The sequence below is a fragment of the Lygodium microphyllum genome, chromosome 5 (genome assembly GCF_053477565.2).
Source record: "Lygodium microphyllum isolate KBCC chromosome 5, Lygodium_microphyllum_v1.1.10, whole genome shotgun sequence".
Classification (NCBI taxonomy): Eukaryota; Viridiplantae; Streptophyta; class Polypodiopsida; order Schizaeales; family Lygodiaceae; genus Lygodium; species Lygodium microphyllum.
The window spans coordinates 7,588,581-7,612,800 of NC_141139.1; the positions used below are offsets into that span (position 1 = coordinate 7,588,581).

The 24,220-nt window shown below is 40.1% G+C and overlaps 1 protein-coding gene across 1 annotated transcript in view; it reads right to left on the reverse strand.

Annotated features, from left to right (window-relative positions):
* LOC148035487 (coiled-coil domain-containing protein SCD2-like) overlaps positions 1-15,091 on the reverse strand; it is a 99,436-nt gene extending 84,345 nt beyond the window's left edge. The window contains exon 1 of the mRNA XM_087677450.1: positions 14,412-15,091. Coding sequence (XP_087533576.1) covers positions 14,412-14,717 — 306 coding nt within the window. The 5' untranslated portion in view covers positions 14,718-15,091. The remainder of the gene's footprint in view (positions 1-14,411) is intronic.
* Between the last annotated feature and the right edge of the window lie 9,129 nt (positions 15,092-24,220).

Sequence of the window (24,220 nt, forward strand, 5' to 3'; positions counted from 1 at the left end):
CCAATAGGAGAAGATTATGACTCAGGTAAATGAGCTGTTAGAAAAAGGGTTGATTCAGCCCAACTCATCTCCTTTTTGTTTTCCAGTGCTTTTGGTGCAGAAAAAGGATGGTTCATGGCATATGTGCATTGATTATCGTGCTCTGAACAAGATCACAATAAACAATCGCTTTCCGACTTGGCTATATTTCATGCACTGTCTACATATAAACATTATTTGTTGGGGCTAATTTTATATTGCAGACAGACCATCAAACTTTGAGGTACTTTCTAACGCAGACAAAGTTGTCAGAGAAGCATATGAGATGTGCAAATTTTCTCTCTATGTTTCGTTTTCAAATTGTACATATTGATGGTAAAAAGAATGTTGTGGTTGATGCATTGTCCGTAAAGCCACAAATTTCAGCCGTCAGCATGGTTTATCACACTGAGTTGGATGCCATGAAAGAGAAATATGTTGCTAATTCAAACTTTGTTAATGTTTATGATTAGCTTTGCAATGGCCAAAGGCATGAACACTTTGTGCTAAAAGATGGATTTTTAATGATGCATGGATGACTGTGTGTCACAAAGCAGTGAAGGCCTAGAGTTAACTCTGAAAGTCATGTTCCTCCGTATGCAGAACACAAAGGTATTGATGCCACGGTCAAGGCAGTGGAGCATGTCTATTATTGGCCAGCTTTGAGACATGATGTAGAACAATTTGTTAAGACATGCATCGTATGCCAGAAGGTAAAGCATGATAGGCAAAAGATGTCGGGTTTGTTGCAGCCCTTGCCTATTCCGAATAGGTCTTGTCAGAGCATTGCAATAAACTTTAGTTTTTAGCTTCCTAAGACACCTACAGGGAATGATGAGATATGGACTATCGTTTGCAGGTTTAGCAAACAAGCCCATTTCATTCCAATGAGGAAGAAAATAAAGGTTGATCATATGGCACGATTGTTTTTGTAGCACATCTTTAAGTATCATGGTATGCCAAAGTCGATCATTAGTGATCGAGATCCCCAAATGACCAGTTTATTTTGAAAGGGCTTGTTTGAGAATATGGGTACCACACTAAAATTCTCATCATCCTTCCATCCGCACACAGATGGTCAGTCTGAGAAAGCAAATTCCACAGTGTTAGATCTTTTGAGGTGCTATGTTTCAGATCACAAGACACAGTGGGAGCAGTATTTTCCCTTGGTTGAGTTTGCTTACAACAACACAGTGCATAGTTCTACGAGCAAAGCTCCATTTGAGGTGGTTGAGGGTGGCAAGAAGGTACCACCTATTCTACAAACTAAGGATAAGATCTTTGAGGCTGATCGTTATGTGGAAAACTTGGATGTCGCCTATGCAAAGATAAAATATGCACTTCAGAGATCGCAAGAAAAACAAAAGAGGGCAGCTGATCGCCACAGACGTGCTTTCAATTTGCAGAGGGTGATTATATATTGCTGCGTTTTGAAAAGGCAAGGCTGAAAAAGATGAAAGGAAAAGAAAGATTGTATCCGAAGTTGAGTATGAGATACTATGGGCCCTTCCAGTGTTGGAGAAGATCAGCGATGTGGCATATCAGCTGAAATTACCTCCACATTGGCCAATACACAATGCCTTGTCAAAAGATGCCATACCAGCGAGACAGTAGGGTTGGCGGGAAGGAACACAGAGTGAACTTAGCAAACATGGAGAAGAGAAGAGAAGAGAGAAGAAACTTTGATGAATGGAATGATGAAGTTCCGAATCATGGAGTGAATGTGATACAAGGGAATAAGGGTGCCGTAGCACAAGGAAGATGATGAAGACAGCCACGAACCACAAACCGCAATGTCCTCTTGAAGGGGTGTGAGGGTAGTGGAGAGGCTGGAGAGAAGAGGTGATAGACTGAATGAATCAGCCGTGAGGAATGAATGAGAGAGTGGCCTATAAATAGGCACAATTAGTCTAGGATGGCGCCCCTTTTTGGGGCTGCAAACCCTAAACACAAACCCTAAATGCAAAACACAAAAACGCAAAAACGTAAACTACAGGTGAAGGGTGAAGGGTTTCTCAACACCCCCTCTCGGACCCAAAAAGGGAAACAAGAGAAGAGTGAGGTGGAGATGCAATGCTACATGCTAAAGAATGCTCATGCAGCAGGTGCCACTTGGACAGTGTCCCTTGTAGGAAAATTGTTCACTTGCCCAAGCGCCCTAGTACAAAGATTATGAAAACATGCAATGCAGAGGAGGAACGTCGGACTTTGTGTGGTGCCGAGAACCATAAGGATATGCCCGTACTCGATCTCGAGAGGTGGCTCCATGCTGACCAAGGAACGAAGTCAAGAAGAAGAGAAGGAAGAAGATGTAGAGGTCACGAACCATGTCAAAAGATGTAGAGGATCCCGAAGATCCAAGATTTCCACCAGAAAGGGAACCTGCAATAAAGAACAGTAGACAGAGTGAACTAGAGAACCCGAAACTCAACCTCGAGAGAGAAGCCACTAGCTCCGTGCATCCATGCTGGAAGGAATACGAAGGCCTCGTCACCAAGTCGTGGCTGAACCTTCAAGGTCTCGATCTAGGTGGCACCTGAAGATCCTAGGTATCAGTAGAAGAGATGAATGGTCGAAGACAACCGCTCCAAGAAAGTAGAGGATGAGTCAAGAACTTCATGTGGAGTAGGTTCCCCCTCTGAGGTAGGAGGTAAAGGGGCCCCCGTTGAAGTCAAAGAAGAAGGAGATGCCCCCTCTGAGGGCAAAGAAATAACATCCCCCTCTGAAGTAGATAGGGAACCCAAAAACTCATGGATCACGGACTCCGAAATGTCTGATGACAAATGGAAGTGTCATTGGTCGTGCCGAAGAAGGTATCTAGGGTGTCGAAGAGCTCCCAGAGGTAACCTCTCGAACCTGAGTAGTCGAGGGGGGGGAAGGATGGGGCTCAGAATGAGCAAGAAGTGGGCAACAGTCACTGTCTCTTAGTGGAGCAGACTGGATAGCCGAAGAAGAGGAAGGAGTCGAGCAGCCACTATCTCTCGAAGGAGTAGACTAACGAGGAGACGGTATCAAACAATCACTGTATCTTGATGGAGCGAACTGCAGATCCGTAGGTCGTGGAAGCCACTGTACCTGAAAATAGGTGGGAGAAGACTGCCGATGGCATTGCGATGATCTCCAAGAGGTCGTAGCACCAATCAATCCTCCATATGCTGGAAAGAACTTAGTGCGCATCGGATATGTCTTATTGCCTTGAGCATAGTACTCTGATAGCCGATGCAGAACGATCTCTGTGACCCAGAAAGGAGAAGTGGCATAAGGAGTGCCTGATGGAAGACGCATGTACTCTGGAGGGGTGGGGAGCAAAGGTCAATGTCGACAGTCTTCAATGGGATGACTCTTCGTACTACAGTAGGAACACCTAGTAGACTGGCAATTTGTTGATGGAGACGCCATGGTACCGGTGTGGCAAACTGAAGAAGGAAGAGATCAGCCACAAACCACAAGCCACAATGTCCGCCGCTCAAGGGGTGGAAGGACTAGGGAAGGGCTGGAAATGGGTTGAACCACTAATGGTCAGGAAGAACCACCAACAGTTAAGGTGCAGCCGCCGGTTGTGGGAAAAAAAAACCGTCAACTAAGAAACAACAGTACTGGTTGTGCCGCCAGCTGACTGGCTGAGCCACCAGCAGCAGCCTATGCAAACACAAGGAGATAGGGAGGAACCACCAGCTGGCTAGGCAAAACCGCCAGTCTGCAACTAGCGCCGCCAGTTGACTGAGTGGAATTGCCAGTCTGCAACCAACACCACCAGCAGCAGCCGCCTGAAAAACATAGGCAGATTGGGTGTAGCTACCGGCAACAGGAGCTGAGCCATTGGGGCAGACAGGAAACAACTGTCAGGATGCAGGGCGAAGCAGGCCAGTGGCAGAAGACAGCCGCCAAGAGCTAGGCGGAGCAGGCTAGTAGAAGAAAAACAGCCGCCAAGAGCTGGACGGAGAAGGCGGAGGTCAGCCAGTTGCAAACGCAAGCTGGGCTGAGCCTTGGGCTGGTTTGGCTGAGCTGCAAGCTGCAAACGCAGTTTAGAACAGCCGCCAAAAAATGTTGATGCAGCGGAAGAAGAAGTGGATGCCGAACCCGCCACCGATCTTTACCTTCACTAGAGTGGAGAATCTTTGCCATTATCTAAGCAGAACCGGCTCCGATACCATGTCAAAAGATGATGTACCAGCGAGACAGTAGGGTTGGCGAGCAAGAACACGGAGTGAACTCGGTAAACATGGAGAAGAGAAGAAAAGAGAGAAGAAACTTTGATGAATGGAATGATGAAGTTCCGAATCATGGAGTGAATGTGATACAAGGAAACAAGGGTGCCGTAGCACAAGGAAGATGATGAAGACAGCCACGAACCACGAACCGCAATGTCCTCTTGAAGGGGTGTGAGGGTAGTGGAGAGGCTGGAGAGAAGAGGTGACACACTAAATGAATCAGTTGTGACGAATGAATGTGAGAGTGGCCTAAAAATTGGCACAATTAGTCTAGGATGGCGCCCCTTTTTGGGGCTGCAAACCCTAAACACAAAACGCAAAAACGCAAATTGCTTCTCAACATGCCTTTCATGTCAGTTTATTGAAGCATTTTCACGGTGATGTGCCAGAGGGTATGTTTGCTAAAATTCAGCTTGAGGATGAGGAGCTAGATGAGATTTTGGTACCTAAGCAGATTTTGGCACACAAGGAAAAAAATGTCAAAGGTAAAGTTTCCAAGACATACTTGGTGAAATTTCAAAATTATTCACCAATGGATGCCAAATGGATGGAAGAGGATGACTTGGCAAACCATCCTCACTTGTTGCAGCTTTACCTAGATGCCTTTCAATTAGAGCCGACTTTAGTTCGAGCTCCGTTAGGTTCAGCAAAGCAAGGATCCGAAGTATTGCTTGATCCTCAAGGGGGAAGTAGCACTTCCTCTCCTCCAGTTATGGACAACTCTCGCATGTAGTGGATCTCGGATGTATTCAACATGCATCCAAGGTACTGTGCTAACAATATGTTTGCCATGAGATCACTACTTAGTGTACTAGTCACTATGAGATGTATGCAGATGAGTATGAGTTTCACCTGGGCACTGGAACTATACTTTTACATCAGCTTATGATCAATTTAGCATAAATTTTGCCTCAATTTTGAGACAAAAATTCTGATCAGTTTCAGCTCAGTTTTTTATCAGCTTGAGAACCGTTTATAGTCACTTTTTGGATCAGTGGTGCATCAATTTTTGCATTGATTACTAGTCAGTTTTTGCAATGAGTTTGTCATCAGTTTGGGGTCACATGTGCAGCAGTTTGTGATCAGTTCTCAGATCAGCAAGTGATCAATTTATGATCAGATTATGCTCAGTTTTTAATGGTTTACATCTAGTTCCATAGACAATAGCATATGTTATGATGCTATTGATGTTTTAGCCATGGTTTATGCTTGTTTTCGCTATACAATGGTTTGGTTTTGCCAGATGAGTTGAGCTCATGAGAAATGGACATGTCACATGATAATCTGGCAATGTTTTTTATATTCTTTGTGAGTCTTATGCTATGTTATGTTAGCTGGTAATTTTAAGCATATGTTGGGCATATGGAATGGTTGAACAGCAATGCGCAATGTTGTGTTGACTATGATGCCCTATGGAAACTCCACTGTAGTACTTTACTTTTAATGCATTTGGTAGTGCAATCGAGAACGATTGCAAGGATTTCAAGAGAAAGGGTTGTCATGAGGACATGTATTTTTGAAACCTCACTTGACATGTGGATTAATTTTTAATCACATGATTAGGTAAATGTTGCACATGTGAGGTGCAACTGGGATTAAAGTAAATTTACGAGCCCGAGGCCTAAAAAAATCACGAGATATCAAAGGTAAAGGTTACTATAAGTTATGTCGCACAGGTACTTGGTAGTATCTGGTGCTAGTTATTGGCCTAGGTCATTCATTTGGCCATAAGTGTCAGTTGGTGACACTAGAGAAGTGGCGTTTAATAGTACCTAGCGCCAATCTAATGGTCAAAGATGGCACAGAGACACTCAGAAATGGAAGTTGCCTAGCCAATTTAATTATTGGCCGGTCAGATTATTTTTCAAGGCACCAAAATAATTAATAGATTAATTTTCAATATTTAAATGCTGAAAATTAATATTTAATTATGAAAAATGCTAGAAAAACCATTTGGGAAGACTACCACTTGTCAAAAATGCCCATGCAAGACTGAAAAACGTCTTTAGAGGCTCGAGAGAAGCACTTCTATGAATTCAACCTGCAAGAGAGAGGGAGAGGAGACTGTTGGTCTGATTTGCAGTCATTAGAGAACCTTCTGAGGCAGCCAGGGGCATAAAAAGACCAATCAACACTAGGTGACAACATCTACAGGCTGTTGAGACAGGGCAGCAGCAGTAAATGACTCATTTCCTTCAATTCATTGCATCTACATGCTGTTGTGGCAGGGCAGCAGCTGCATTTGACTGATTTTCACTCATATTTCGTGACAAAACTCTAAATTTTCTCTCTCTACAGCTTTTCCTCTCATCTCCCAGCCATTTCATAGCCTTGCTTTGAAAATCTCAGCATTTGGACCCTTGGAGGCTGAGAAATTTCAGATTTCTCTGCTGTAATACCAAAAGGGACACCAATTTTGGGGCCAATCAGGTGTGCATTGTCCAAAATCAATAGGTAAATTTGTATTTTCATATTTGCATTAATTGTTTGCTGATGTAATTAAGTTGTAATCAGTGATTTACCACCCATCCACAAAAGGAAGGCTGACTAGAGCTGAAAACAACCTTCCCCCTCGGAGAGGATGGTAATAACCTATTTAATCAATAATTACAGCTAGTAATCGACGCACATCAACTAAAATGTGTAATTTACCACTTAAACTTAGACAATGGGCAATTTGTTAGCCCCAAAACTAGCACCCCTCGCCGTATGTCTTTATCTTTTATTGCAAATGGATGGAAAACACTACGATTCTAAAAATCTCTTCCACTAATCCAAGTGCATCTTGCTGTCATGAATGACCAACAAGCCTTCAAACCAATTTATCCCTTGGTCTACTTGGGGATTGGCCTTCATGTTAGAAGTATAGCATGGGAACCATAAGTAAGTAAGGGTGCATGAGGGAAGGCGAGGTGTGAATGAACTGAAGGGCAAGGGAAACTTACTAAGTAAGATTTCCTTCTTGTACTTAAGCTCTCTCTCCCTCTTGTACACACAGCTGTATGCTCTCACTCTAATCTTCCAACATGGTATCGAATCCATTTTTGATTAACTACACTTCCCCTAACACCATCCTAACCTAAGTACACTAGAAGACCTCATTCTTCTCACTTTATCTTCTTCTCCACCATAGCCAATTCTGACCACCAACCAGTGGAGAACCTGAGGAGAGGAAAGGAGGTAATATCTCTATCAAGTTTCTTCTACGAACTTTCTCCCCACCTCAAGGCATGGCAACATGGTGCATCAAAGGCCAACATTGGACGCACAAGAGCTCAGCATTGCGTGTTCTCCAAAAACAGTGCAGATCTGGACAGTGTGGAGTTTAGTCGATTGTTGCATGCTACAGGGGACACAATCATATGTGCCACCATGGGAACTTGTTAGCCCCCCAAGTGGCCTATCCAAACCTAAAAGGGTTTCTTGAAATTCCTTCTTAGCTGCTCATACAGAGCAAAACCCTAACTATGGATCTAGTTGGCAACCATAGCCAAAAAGCTTCAAGCTTTCCCACTCCAACTTTAATCACCCTAGAGGTTACTAATAGTGATTCTAATCACTGATTAATCTTCTCTAGAGTTTATTGCAGACCTAGAAGCTCCCTCTTCAGGCTGGACACACTTAATGGACATCAGTAAGTCCATCAAAAGACCTACATTTTACATCTCAAGTGAGGCGTAAATTTGAGATGAGTGCTTGCAAGCACTAATGCTCCATTTCTCGGTCATAATCTTGGTCTATGTCAATTATGGAATATATTTTATGTCTTCAAGAGATTAGGATTTTTCATCTAAAGCATATCCCCTAAATGCTCAACTCTCATCATCTCACTCCGGATCATTGTAAGGCTATGTGTTAGATATAAGGCTATATATCTGTTGTATCATCTTTTCATAAACATCCTTGTAGCCTATTTTATAAAGGCATTCCACTGATTCATTGAGGGAGGAGGGGGGGGAACCATTTACATGCTATGCAATCCAATGCCACCTTGGCATTGAGGGGGGGTGTTAGCCTAGAGGTCACTCTCAAGTGTAGAGACAGTATACCAATTGTACCTTGAGCAACTTACAAAGCAAGATCTCCTTCTTATACTTGAGCTCTCTCTCCCTCTTGTGCACACAACTTTATGCTCTCACTCTGATCTTCCAACACTTCATTTGTGCTCCTTGCATGACAAATTCAGCCCCAAATGTCTACTAGCTAAATGGCCACTTGAATCTCCTAAAATCCAATGATTGTTCAAGTATCCAGCCTTCATTTCTGATTATGCTGAAAATTGCTTCACAAACTCCACCTCCAATGGCTGATTATGCTGGAAATTGTTGAGGAAGAATGAGAATAGGCTTGGGATGAGAGAGCATGCTAAGGAGAGAAAATATTTTGATATTTCTAGAAGAAATGGAGGAAAATTGTTGCTGCCTTATCCAAACAACCTTTGCAATTGTTGCCAACTACCTGACGGCCCCTACAATGCCGATGCCTACAATTTACCACTATCACCTGGCTGTGAAGAGTCCCCCTCTAGTTGTCGCCTACTGCCTAGCTCATTTGGCTCGTCCAAATAGCCCTAACCTATCCGTGACTACAGCTAAAGAGAGTCTCTCATCCCCTTTCTCCACCTTCCAAATGGTCTCTCCCCCTCTCTTCTACCTCCCACCACCTTTTCCCACTTGAATGGTTAAGTTTTTTCATTGTCACAACCTTCTAAAAACAATTTCGAACATTATCCAACTGTATTAAATAACCTTTCAAAATACTATTTCTAAAAATTAATGTAATAATTATGTATGGCTCAAAGAAAAAAACTAACTAGCCAACAAGTAAATTGGCTAGGCCAATTTATCACCCAAGTAATCCTAAGTACTCATTAGCCTCGGAATTACCATTAATTAATTGATTAATGCGAATACCCTAGTGTCACCACTAACACTTATGGCTAATTAAATGTTCAAGTTCAATTTATGACACCAACTACCACTTAGTCTTGTCAAGTTTAACCTACTACAACTTTTGCCTTTGGCACATATTACACTATCGTGTTTCTCCTAAGTTCTAGTGCGATCACTCCTTTATTTCACGGGCACTTTTTACCTTCTTGTTGGAGAAGGGTTTTTTCCCTTTGTAAACGCCCATCAATGGGTGTGGTACTTAGTACCCTAGGGATTTTACTTTCTTACATTCTTACATAATGGATGTGACCTTCCAGTACTCTCTTCTCTCTTGTTCACTTGTTCATTGTGAGTACGTGTGAGTGTACACGTGTTGTTGAACCCTAACCTAACAATGGTATGAGAGCCATACCTCTCGGCCGCTGCCACTTTGCTCGCACACCACCATTACCACCGTTGAGTCCTATGCTTGGCTATTCTTCTTCTTCCTCATTATCACTACTTGACCACCATTGAGACCTGCACTTGGTTGCTCTTCTTCTTGCTCAACATCACTACTCGACTGCCTGTTGTATTCTCTGACCCACACTAGAAGCCTCAAAGTCAGGGTTGCTGCCCCAAAGATTTCTGTGGCCTACTTTTCCATTGCACTGCCCACTAGGAACCCGACAATCTATGTCCTTCCCCTATGCGTGTTTCCACCTTACAGTCTAATCAACGCTCAAACAACTAACAGTCTTGCCCGACACCTTGACACGCTACACTAATCTACCTTGTCCCGTCCATTTGTTGCATTGACCCGCCGCTAAGCCTTGTTCAATTCACGCCTGTCATTGTCACCTAATAGCAAAACAAGGTAGTTAATGCCCTGTCAAAAAGACCTCAGATTCATGTAGTGTCCATGATTCATCTACAAACTTCACTAGTATGAGGAACATGTATGCTTCTGATGAAGATTTTAAAATCATCAAGGAGAGTTAACTTAGTAAAAACGGTAAACTGAAAGTTATTAAAGATGGATTTCTTTTGATGAAGAATAAGTTATGTGTTACTAAAAATTCCAGGCCTAAAGTAATGGAAAAATGTCATGTGGCTCCTTATATGGCTCATCGCATTATTCTGGCCACAACCAAGGCACTTGAAATGTATTTCTTTTGGTCAAGTCTTCGATGAGACATTAAGCAATTTATCAAAGAATGTTTTGTGTGCCAAAAGATTAAGTTTGATCACCAAAAGCCTACAGGGCTTTTGCAACCATTACCAATTCCAAGCCAACCTTGGGAAAGCATTGCTATGGATTTTATTTTTAGCTTGGTAAAATCAACAAATGGCAATGATGGTATATTGACTATTATTGACAAGTTTAGCAAGCAGACTCATTTCATTCCAATCAAGAAGGCTATCAAGTCTGAACATATGGCTAGAATATTCGTTCAACAAATCTTTAAGTATCATAGGTTACCACAATCCATTATGGATAATAGAGATCCACGAACCACTAGTCTCTTTTGGTAAGCTCTTTTTGAAAATTTAGATACAAAGCTTACATTTTCTTCTCCTTATCATTCTCAAATAGATGATCAAAGTGAGATAGTCAATCTCACAATATTGAATATACTAAAGTGCTATTGCCATGAAGCCAACCAACAATGAGAAAAGTATTTACCTTTGGTAAAATACGCTTATAACAACACAGTTTGTACTTCTACAGGTAAAACACCATTTGAGATCATATATAAAAAACCACTCTTTTTACCTATTCTCAAAACAATTATACTTGGGTCATCATTGATAAGATAACCAAGAGAAATTAAAAGTTTAGTCGAGCAATCAAATTGACCAAAAAACTCTGATAACTAAGACTTTTATACTCAGATAGTCACATTGACTAGAAGCCCATATAATGAGTGGTTTCAAAAAGTGAAACCAAATGCTCATGATCAAATAAACAAACCATGAACAAGTGAACTTATATAATAAAACTCTCCAGAAACTAAAGTTGGCGACTCCTAAAATTTAAGAGGTTACTATTTTTAAAAGTTGCACAAATGGAAATTCTATTCGTACCAAAGGCTCCAAAATTTTCCAATGAACAATTTTGTCTTCAGCACCTATCTCGATTTCTTAACCATTTGAGAGATTTTTAGAGTATAAGGTTTGGAAGCTTATTTCTTTAGAAAAGTGACATGTGGCATCTAGAAGAGGAAATGTGCCATTTTGAAGAGACAAGTATTCCCGCACTTATCATTCTCAGCAAACACTTGTCAATTGTAGCCTCTACTTTCCACTTTTAAGCACCCAAGCCCCACACCTATATATTGGAGGTCTCTCTTTTCATTTGGAATAATCTCTCATACTAAAATTTCAGCCACAAGCTTTGTACTCTTTTATCTATCTCTCATCTAAGAAGCACTTTTTACTTAGTTTGATCTAATCCAAGCACTAAAAAAGAAAATCAACTTGTTTTCCGAAGTTTGCAAAAATTAGGATTTCAAATCCCTAATCTTCAAAATTGCAACAAATTAGCCCTTTTATACATAGTTTAAGCACTCGGTGCCCGTGGTTTGTTTCAATAAATTCTTGTTAAGAGGGAGGAGCTGGTTTCCCTCTAAACGTGGTGTTGACTCCTCTCTCTCTCTCTCTCTCTCTCTCTCTCTCTCTCTCTCTCTCTCTCTTCCCCCCCTAATTTTCATAGTAATAATTGATCAAGTTGGTTAAGTTCAAAGTATTATCATTCTCACGTTCTTCTCCACACTTACAACACAGGACAACTTGGCAGATGTGTTTACGAAAGCTCTCTCTGGAGAGAAGTTCGAAGCCTTTCGTAAGACTCAGTTTAATATTGTTTGAAGATTTATCTGTATATTCCCTGTATACATTCACATCATTCACTTGAGGGGGGTTTGTTACACTTATCATGCTCCTCCTAAGTTCTAGTGTAAACACTCTCTCATCTCATGGGCACTTTTACCTTCTAGCTAGATAAGGGTTTTCCCGTATAAACATCGGTCAATGGGTGTGGTCCTTAGTAGACACTTCAAACTAAACACGAGATTTTGGAGACTCAAAGATGAGTTGATATTGAACCTATGGATAGGGAGGTGAAGGAGATCATCATGGAGAGACCTCAACTAGGTCAGCTGATCCAAGGCATAGCCCATTCTCAAATTATTGTGGGCCCCATGCAAGAGATTAAAGACCCAATCTGAGCCTAGATTGTTCCATAATCAAGGGGCAAATTTTGCCCAAGAGGAGCTGGTTATTTATGATAGTCATTTGTATTGAAAATTAAAGGAGATTGGACTATATCCCAATGTACTTCAACCTTATAGCAATACCAGATTAAAAAATACTGCAAGGGGCACCAGCTGTCAAGGCCAATCTGGTGTTGGCTATCCAAGATCAAGTGGTAAATTGTGTATTTCCAGATCTGTATATTTAATGCTTGTTGTACTTTGGCTAAAATCGAGTTATTACCACCCTTACCAAGAAGGGAGGCTGATTTCACCCACACTGTATGGCCTGCCCAAACCTAGCGCAATTGCACAAAACGGATACCCAATGCATGACAATGCTGCATAGACTGCCCTAATTTGGTCTAACCATGCCTCTACCTGTCCTAGAGGTGACAAAATCTCTAATAGGAGTATGGTTGGATGAGTCTTAGTATGTGGCAAGAGAGCCACATGGTAGCAAGATCGCACAAGTCAAAATTGTGTGTGCAGCCACCAGCAAGCATGGTGACATAGATCACAGCAATCATGAGGCACTTTGTGCATTACTCAGCTATTGAAGACATTTTTCTCCGAGTCGTATTGCTCTCAATGTTTTCCAAGGTGGCATATTAAAAACGTCTTGGTGACATAGCACTTAATTAAGTCGAATAGTTTTTCTTCATTAAAAGTGACTGAACAATGTATCAAGCCTGATTTGCGAACAAGGAAACATTGTCAGCTATACAATTTTCCAAAAGGGATAAAAGCTCATCATGTTGACTACAACCTAATATCGTGGCTAGATCATGAACGACAAATGCATCTTCTTCTACCCTTTTGTTCATGCTTGCTACAAGAAGCAGTGTGAAGAGAAGTGTAATAGGCAAACTAGGGTGTTCGTGCGATCAATGATCCAAAGTGTTCACTGCAAATCATTGTTGAAGGTTGATTGAGGACAAGTGTGTGGCATGGAAGAGCTCTCTCAAATCAAACAATAAGGTAACTTCAAGAAATTGAAGTAAAGAGTAGCGATTCAAGATTAGGCTCTTGGAGCTGACACTCGTGCAGATCTCCAATAAGTGTTGTAGGCAAGTTTTGAGGATCTCTTCCATCTTTTTTGGGCTCCCTCATCTATTGTTGAGTTGTGCAATTAGGAATGTGAGTCTTACAACTTAAGGCTTTGATCCAATCGCCATGATACAAGCATTTGGCTAGATGTTCACCTATAGATTGTAATAACATATTTGTTTGGTTTTTCCAAGGTGGGGATGCTGATGCGACACTGTGGGATACTTTGTAGAAAAATGTCCAAATTTGTGACATGTGAAACATGCTCCTATAAATTCTTGTTCAAGCTTACTAATCTCTCTCTCCTTCACATCTTCTACATCTAGTGTAATGGAGGGAGGAGTGGACTTACACTACCAACCAAGAATGCAGCCTACCAAAAAGGTATACCATTTGTTTTCCATAAAACAAATAGAGAACTACAAGAGTTTTATTTATTTTGTGAAATGCACACCTCTTGCAAACCCCAAGATGCAAATATACACCTTATGATAAAGCATCTGCCCACAACACCGCCTTTATCCATGGTGCCATTGACTAGTAGATGAAAGCTTACTTGGAAAATTTTATTACCGCTCCTGTTTGAGATAGTTGTCCAATCAGCTTCTATAGTTCAAGACAATTTTCTCTGACATTTGATGGTTGGGAAAGATTTAACCTATACCATTAATCCTTATCTGAGTGTATCATAAGCGTGTTATCCACCCGGATTACCTTCATTCGTTCTTCAATCTAGCCATGCTTAAGTTCCACCAAGCATATTCTTCTACCAATGGTCTTTAGTGTTAATTGAGACTCCATGCTTTCACAACAAAGATGAAAAGAATAAGGAACGGTTGCTTGAAGAGTGTCCCTCTCTTCTCCTATCTCTCTAGTGCAGTCTCTCAGCAACGAAGGCTACATATATACATGCTTTCTTGCTACTAGCTTGTACCGTGGCATTGTTGAGATTTCACTTTCTTGCAAACTAGCCTGGTTTTGTGTCCTCGTTGAGAAATAGCACACACCTGTGGCGATGGAGCTCGAGCAGCACTGAGTCTACTCGGGAAAGCGAACTGGTTATTGTCATTGTCATCGTTGTCAATGTCCTCATCGTCCTCATCATCGAGCGTTTGTGACGCCATTGCCTGCGCAAGGCGCCTAGCAGCAGCTCTGGCAGGGGTGTTCTGAGGTCTGCGGACAGAGGTAACGCCTGTGGATCCGGAGCGGACATGGCGACCGGCGGCCGAATGGCTGGGGGACTCGGAACCCGGGGCGCTGTTGCTGCTGCGCTGTCTGGACATGTAAGGGCTGCCGTAGCGGTCTCGATCCATTGCCCTAGGGCAAAGGCGCAATCTGTGGCAAAAATGAGGATCGAGGGAGAGCAAACGGCGACCTGTTCAGAAGCTCCCAAATGAACGGCAAACCTGACAGATCACCATTAAAGAGCTTCACGAGAGAAGAAGCGTCCCGCTTCGTCAGTATGCGTTCGGCCACAGTTGATCCGGATCTGATTCGACAGGATCTATCGACATGGGTCATAGATGGGAAGGATCGATCGAGAAACAGCAGCCACCAGAGGTGGTGCATGAACCATCTCCAGCATTATTGTTAGGAAGAGCAAGCAACATACAAGATTTCAGAGCTACACCAAAAGCCTTTTCTCCACCCAATTGTTGAATTGAGTTGAGTGGAATTGAATTGCCTGGCATACACATTCAAATAGAGTTGAAATGAATATCAGGCGTTTTTCTTTTAACGCAGACTAAAGTTGACATTAGAAGGTAAACATGTGTACACAACCCATATCTAATTCCACAATTTGGAGGATTCCAAAGCCATGCCTCCTATATGAGTCGATAAAGCTTGTCTGCATCTTATTGTACTCTAAAACCCAACTTTGAACATCGTGAAATGCAATCTTCCAAAGCAAGACATTGGTGTGGCTTTGCAATGACATACTTGTAATGCCTCATCCAACTCTTTAAGGAGTCAAAAGGGAAATACTTATCCCAATTCTATTTGACCCTTTCAATAAACTTCGAATTAGGAAGGTAAAAATATATCCTCTTCTTCATCTTGGCAAGTCTCATCTTCTGGGGAAACGACCAACATGACAAAGGATTGCATCTAAGCATTGGCAAGGATGTAGGCCGTGACTCTTTCTTCGTTTGAAACACTCCATGTAGCCACTCTAATTATTTGCCAATAAGATGGAATTCCTCTCTAACTACCTCCCAAGGCTCTCGATCCATTTTACAAAATACCCTACACATCCAGCCAACACTAGATGCCTTTGCAAATAAACTTGACCACCAACCTAGACTTATCATCCAAAGGTATATGCTCTTCTTTGGGGGGTAGATGATTTCCAAATTGGATGCATCAAGCATGAATCACCCTTGTTACATCATTCCAACTGGCCTTGACAATTGTGCTTCTCTACTTGTCTACCAATGCTTTTATGGCATCTGAGCCTTAAATCACAAGCCCAATCTTAATATTGAAAAGTTAATCCTCCCAAGCTAGCTCCACGTTGGCCTTAAGTCCAAATCAACTTGGCTAATGAAGAACTTCATAATATATGGCCAATGCTTCCTCAAATCAATTCTCTACAGTAAAGAGAACACCAATCTCTTCATTTTATCAACCAATGCCTCCAAACCGAGTCCTCCTTCATAGAAGTCGTCTATTCCCATCTAATAGCCACCCACATTTTGGAGTCTTTAAAAGTCCATGAATAGACTATGAATAGAGTCTCAAGCTTCTTTTAGTTTGCTTTAGAGAATGGAAAAATATGCCTCGACTACATAATTTTTTGCAAGTTGGGAACCAACAACACCAAACAAAATCTGAGCAACTACATCGACTATTTTTGTAGTGTCCGAATGTTGTCTCCCCCTTTCATCTTCAATCACAACCACAATTTCACTTTTGTGTTTGCTATTAAGAGCTTTGAAAGAAAACTAGTGGGAGCTTATGCATCAATCTCCTATCTTGACTCGTAGCTGAATTAACTCTATCTTATTCTTGAGCACAAATGTAATGCTCAAGACACTTAAGGACCTAGCACACAATTTGATCAATAACATCAATATCAGAGCAAAAGAACAACACCTTTGGCCCTTGCAGCCAAATTAGAAGCCATTATTCTCCTACAAGCTTTATTTTGTGCATAGCCTTTTGAGAGGGTTGGAACCTATTCAAGAAACATTTGCAAATCCAAATCAAGATTGAGAGCATAAGAGGAAATTTTATCCCATGATCTTCTTATAGCATTGATGTAACAAGCGTCCTATAAGTAAGATACACTTAGTTTGAAGGACTCCATTGAGTTCGTAGCACGTACAACATTGTAGGAAAAGAGAGTGGGACTATGTTCTGAATATAATACATCCAAGGGCACTTTATAGCACTGATTGAGACCATGCCAGCATTCCCCTTAAGTAATAGAGATTCTATCAAGTTGAGTAGCTCTCCAAGTAGCACCTTGATGCATATTGTGCCACACATACAATGAAGGTATATCATCGTGGATTTCACTAAAAAAATCTCTTATGCTTCAAAAGATAATGTTTAGTTTTCATGTAGCTATGAAGGATCTATTCACATTAAGATCAAATAACTCATCTTCAACATATGACCTAAACATGCATCGATATTATGTTCCATTAGTGCCTTTTTTGTTGACTTCTTGAAATATATTTTGGTTTTATTAATACAATAACATCCATCCTTTGCCATTTTGTTTGTCTTAACATTATATTTGCCTCTCTAGTGATCTCTTTAGTCTTTCAAATTGCTTTGACCTTATCTTTGGTCACCAAAGACTTTGCCAATCATCCAAATAACACTATTTACATAGAGGCTACCTCAAGGTTAATAATAATAACTCTATGTTCACCAAAGGCTTCTTCAATCATCCAATAGACTATGTTTACATAGGGATCACCATTATAATGACAAGAACCCCTCCCATGCTTAGACTTGCAACAAATACCTCCAAGCTTGGAATATATTCCATAGCCTTAGAGGAATCTATATTAGCCCAATGGCCTTTACAATGCATATTTTCCTCCCAAGAAAGGTTAAGCCCTATGTAGGAAGAGTTGCGTACACTATTAGATATCATATAAATATTGACTACAGTTGACCTTCATCCATCATTCTCAATGTTGGAATATTAGAGTTGCAGCATGGAAGAGTGTGCACAAGAGGGAGAAGAAAGCTCACTAAGTACAAGAAGAAGATCTTGCTTATTCAATTGCTCATGAAGTATAATAGGTATACTCTCTCTTCTACACTGAGAGTGACCCTTATAGGGCTATTTATATAGCCAATGGATGAGCTAGGGTTATGGTTTCCCTATCCTCTAGTCCATTCACACTCCACCTTCCCTCATGCACCCTTGCTTACATAGGGCTCTCATGCTAGACCCTCCTCAATCAATCAATGGGATACCTTTATAAAGTCGGCTACAAGGATGTTTATGGAAAGATGATATAGATAATACCAAAAAAGGCAGTCATCATGGGCTTTGGAGACATAGTTGGCCTCCAAATCTTTTGGGCTACAAGGGAGTTAGGATATTTACTGGTGATATACCCTATTTTCTTACATTTGTTGCACTTCTTCTTGTTGGGATATTTTTTCCAGCAGTTGCTTGTGGGAAATGAATTTTCCCAATTCTTCTCCTTGCTTATATTCTAAGTTGAAGGACTCTATTTGGAGGAAGATTTTGGAGTTCTTCCTCTTGCACCATACAATTTCTCGAGCTAATCCCACTTCTCATTTGCAATTGCAAGTTGATCAATTTGGTGGATTAAGGATTCATTCGCGTGCAACATTGTTATAGCTTGGGCTCTTTCATCATCTTCTGCATCTATAGGGGTGGATGGGTCAATGGGCTTGGTCCCTTTGATAAAGGGCCAGTAACACCTCTCCATCATTTATATTTCATTAATACTTGCCATGGATGGAAGTCTCTCCCATCAAACTTGAGAATTTAAGGTTTTACATCAACATGGGCCATGATAGGAAGGTATTGCCAAGAGCACAAGTCAATTGCAGTGCCTAATCCTTTATAAAGCAAGCACTAAGAGTAGAACTAAATGAAATGATGATCAGATAGCGGACTAAAAATGACTTAGAACTAATATACAATTGGATGAAGGGATGAAATGGTCTACATGTTTATATTTGACACATAGCCTTACAATTGTCAAGAGAGAGATGATGATAGTTGCACACTTAATGAATACGGTTAATGTCTAAAAACCTTCAAATTGCTAAGAATAACTAGCAAACAATGATAAACAAATTGATCAGTAGTGTTTAAAAACACTAATATCCCAATGCTTATGTTAGAGTCGGATTGAATAACAAGCTTGAGAATCACCCCTGGGGCAAGAAGCTCTGAGTTTTGAGCCTCCAAATCTGCAATGAACTTGAATCTTACTGAGTTAGTAATTAGAATCATTGTTAATGACTTTAGTAAGAAGAAAACTAAAAAAATCAAGGTTCAAGTTTTTTTGGCTATGGCTGCCAGACAGGGTGAAAGTTAGGGTTTGGCCCATTGTGGCTAGGACAGAAGGAATTTTGGCAAACCCTTTTAGGTGGGGTTAGCCCACTTGGGGAGCTACCAAACCCCTATGGTGGTTGTCACAATTGTGCTTTGTGCAGAACCTACCCCAACTGATGAAATGAGATGCTATTAGAAACTGCGTCGTTTTAAGATAGGAGACAATGAACATTATACATGAAATTCACGCTATTATTGGGTGCAATCCACCATTCCATAAGATTGTAAGAAACTTGATCCAATCTAGTTGCTCTTCACATGGTGTCCTGTTGTTTAGTGTGCCAAGTGTATCTTGATTGATCCTACTCTGAGATAGACATAAAGCAATAGAAGCAAAGCAACAAAACTATTGTACACATTGTGAAATGAATAGAAGAATAAGTATAGATAAACTGAGAGACAATGAACTCGGAGTAGAAGAATAAGAATAGGTGAACTGAGAGACAATTAATTGTTTCTAACAACATACAATATCCAAATACTAATTGAAATTTGAGAGAGGACATATTGCATGAGAAAAGAGAAGTAGACAAGACATAGGTGTCACAAGATCATTGGATACAATCTTCCCCCATACATGGGTGAGCATATCCCCTATGCATGTATTTATGAATTGTAGTAAGCTTTTGTAATAAAATATAACACTGAAAAGCATCTCCTTTTTGGGCCTTCCCTTTTCTTGCATGAACACCATGCTTTTGCACTAATATTTCCAACTCCTATCAAATACACCTAAATTAAGGTTTATAAAATAATAATAACTAAACCTTCTAGGCATTACAAGATAGTAATATCCAAATAGATAAATTGCACATGAGGGCCTATGATTTCCTTGTGCTTAGAGGTGCAAAAAAAAAAGGATTTCACACTATGAAGCACTCAACCATAAGTGATTCCTAGACATCAAAATGCACTTTCACAAAATATTTATTCCATATAAATCCATTTAATAATCTACTCACCACAACATAAAGCACATTAGTATTTTTCCATCTATCTACGATGCATAATGCAACCAATGTCACATGCAACACTATGCATAACAAGTCACGGATCATGTGACAAATACACAAAATCCACACACAAATAAATGAAATAAAAATAATCTTAATGAGCTCCTACTTCATCTAAAGTGATAGCTAAATACGTTGCTTGTATTTGAACTACCTCTAAAGGTGGTGATGTACTTAACCACCATAGCAGTAGGATTGCATCACCTTTAGCGAACAACTCCCACTTCGGGAGTTCTTCCATCAGCTATGATTATGGAAGCAAAACTCTATCTTTATTAGAGCCTCCCATGAAAGATGTTGTGTCATGCTATGGATCGCACTATATTGAAGCGAGCTCCTATAGCACTATTGTGCCTTTCTCATGCCTTCTTTTGATTCATGAATGTCAAATAGACACATCATCAATGTTGGCTATGAAGGAAGCATGGATGCATCTTCTTCATGTATACATCCAGAAGCATGGTTGCCTATGTAGGAAGGTAGGTGTCATTCTATGGTTGGCTAAATTGACACTTAGTGTGCTCTAACATCATTGTTGTTCTTGATTCATGCATACTCTCAGATACACATATGTCAAGCAGATGCTACAACATGATTATTCACAACAAGCAGTAGCCCGCACTACTGCACTATGTATTAAAAACAACTATCCTACTTGGCTCATTATATTTGCATGATTGGTTGAATGTTTGATTGTTGATGTTGATCAGGTGGTGTGACCCTTCTACCATGAGCTATGGATGATATTGTTGTACATTGTATTGCTTACTAGATGCATATCCCATGAAGGATGATCGATGGATTTATCTATAGCAACAACTAACACTATGAGGATGAGCCAAATTCCCAAGTATATGTCGTCGAGTATTAATTCCCTACCTAGTTGATTTTGGTATATACAATCTGGACTTTCTAAACTCTTTAGCTCTAAACATGTGGCTCTAATGTTCTCTAATCACACTAGTGGGTTTAAGTTGAGGGGAAAGCATGCTTATTAACCTTTGTTATGAATGATTCCTTTGCTACAATTGTGTTGCCGAGCTTCAAGAGATGTTGCCATGATACCAATAGCTTGTTGGGGGGAACTTCCACTTTGATATGAAAATTGCTAGCAATACTACCTCAATGGTATGCAATTCAGATTAATCCATAAATGATGTAGTTAAGGTCCAAGGTCGAGTTGGCCAAATGTATCTCCTACATGACAAAAACACAGTATTTAATTGGTTATGGTGAAAGGGATGGCAACCAAGTTGTGTCCCTGACACTTGCAACACAGGTTTGTATGCTTTAGTTCTTACTAATCATCTGCTTGGCCAGTTTTGTAGGTATCATGCACACTAACAAAGCTTTCAAACGTAGGATTAAGTTTAGGTACCCTATGAATTAGACTTTGCACCCCACTTTGTTTTTTAGGGTCTTTGCCAAATTTTGGGCCTCCTATCCACTTTGTAGACTCTTGGCCAATACTCCCTTGATGCATCCTTCTATTTAGGCTAATTAGACCTAGACTACACTATTACAATTACATTTTCATGTGTGAAACCCACAATAATTGTGGATGCACAAAATATAAGCACAAGAGATAGTATAATGTGCATGGGAGTGAGCATGACTCTCAATAAATAAGAGCTCGGCTCTTAATGAATAATACAACAATAATAATGATGTGTCCATGAAAGAAGAATGCATAGAGAACATAGAAACATTACATAAGACAAAGGCAAAGATAAAGTCACTTGAGAGTTTCTTAGAAACAAATGAGATTGTGGGTGGAGCAATTGATATGTAGATACATGATTTCAAGGCTGGATGGGTTAAGGTTTCACTAGGGAGAAAGTTGCATCCTAGTGCTGGTTGAGGAGAAGTTAGAGGAATATGGCTTGACCCACTTGGGAATCTAGATGTAGCAATTACCTTGATAGTAGCCTTCTACTTTGAGAAGAGTATAAGAGACCCATTGGAAGGAAATATTGGGTTTACAAGAAACCTTCAAGTTTGGGCAACTTTTTGCACGATTGATTAGAAACTTGTAGAGCTTGGAAATAGGCTTATGATGAGACTTTTGGTTGCCTTTGGAAATGGGAAAGCTTCTCAGAGGAAATGGATTTCTTCAAATGACTAATTGGAAGGTTCTTTTGGCTCTGTTTGTGAAGTAGATCATGAAGTGTCATCATGGTGGGGAGAAGTAGATAGGGAAGGAGTGGAGATATTAGTCTAGATGTGCCTTATAGAGAGGTGCCCTTTACTGAAAGCAAAAATAGCTTGGGTGCCTAGAAACTATAGATGGATATGCTTGTTAACATAATTAATATTTTATGGAATCTAGTACTTAAAATTGCAACCCAAATGTAGTTCCTTCCTCATATCCTCTTGATTTAGGAGAGCATAAAAGAGAAGTGGAATGATCTCAATCTCCAAGAATACTAAGAAAGACTTATAGAACTTAAAATAATGATTCCATCAATACTAGGAAAACTACTTTTGGAACTTAAAGAGTAAGTTTAGGATTATAAGATAAAATGCTTCTAGAACTTAACTAGTATGTCTAGTATTACAAGAGGAGATACCAAAATAAAACCTAACCATATATGAAACAATTGTCTTAAATTCTCCAAGTAGTTTATTGATGAAGAATTTCTTTGTTGGATGCTTTGATTAATAATGATGCATAAATCTCTTCTTCATTGTTACTCTTGATGGACTAGTTCAAGATAGGTAGTTTTTATAGCCATCCCATTCTTCTAGCATGTGAAATTGATATTATCTTGGTCTCATGCTCTTAAAGTTGTAACTTTGACTCCATACTATCTTGAAAGATATTGTTGATAGTGTGATCCTTGTGGTGTACTTCTTGACCCCGAATATTATGCTAATCAAAGATTCCCCAAATATTACGTGTCTCGAGTTGTTGATGATGAGAATGCAAAAGAGGCAAAGGTGTGCTTACAAGAGCATGTGAGCATAAGGTTGAGAGGTTCAATGCGAATGGGGGACTAAGCAATGTAGTATTAAGGTTTTAATACCTAAATGAAATATAAGCTAACAAGCTTACGAAAGACAATCAGCACTAGTTTTCACATTGGTGGTAAAATCAGAGAGATGACATTGCTGATTGTGGGGATCATGCATATTGATTGCATCGATGATTAGGCTTTGCTTTGATGTGGATTGTTGGAAATAGGGCTGATGAGTAGCATCGAATTTGATGCTATTTGAACATTGCTAAATTTGAAACCGCTTGAAAATTGACGTTGATAATTATTGCTTTGTCAATACTGATGCATGAATGGAATGTTCCAAATCTGCCTGCCAATTTGATCATGTTGATGGAGCCCACAATATATATTGCTGTATTTTTCACCAATGTGCCATCAATGATGGCACAATGTTGATGCTCTAGATGGAAGCTGCTAGTGTGCTACCATAATGATTGCCAAGTTGGATTTAACATGTAGCGTTGGAACAAGAGCGGCTTAGGATAGATTTCAAGTGCCCTTCCTTGTCATGTAGTGGGAAGGGTGTAGTTTCCCACTTTACACATAGGTGCTCTGGGTCTGCATTAATTTGCTAGCGGTTGGAATTTCAGAGGTAGAAATTGCTAATAGAAATGACAAATGTTACTTTAGGAAATTATTTTGCAAAATAGATTTTTTAAAACGCGTGTTCTCTTTAGCATAGTGGTTAGTTACCATATAGATATAGCACAAGAGATACATGATTCAATACCCTTGGTTCTATTTTCAAATGATATCTCCCTTTTTAGAAGCAACATTCAGTTTATTTTTTTGTTAAAAGGTTTATCGCTTGTATACTATGTTCAACAACACTATGCATGTTCAATCATAAGGCACAAAGTCCAAAAAATTTTCCTTATAAGATCTCATCTTTGTGCATCAAACATTTCCATTACACGGTCTTATTTTAGATAGTAACATGCATAGGCAACACTAGGTATGGCTCCATATTATCTCTTACGGCTTATCCCAACTTCAATCCCATATCATGATCAATATTTAATCCTCTTATTCACATTCTATCTCCTCTTTCCCCATGGCAAAAGTTCTCATTTTCACACATATTTATGGGTCTGTGAAATCGCTATCTTTTTGCTACTTGAACTATTAACACATTGCTTCACCATCATTTATCACAAGTATTTATTCTTATCTAACAAGGTCCTATGAACACTGTTTCTATATTCCAACAACTCTTAGTGAGGCCTTCATATTTATCATAATAT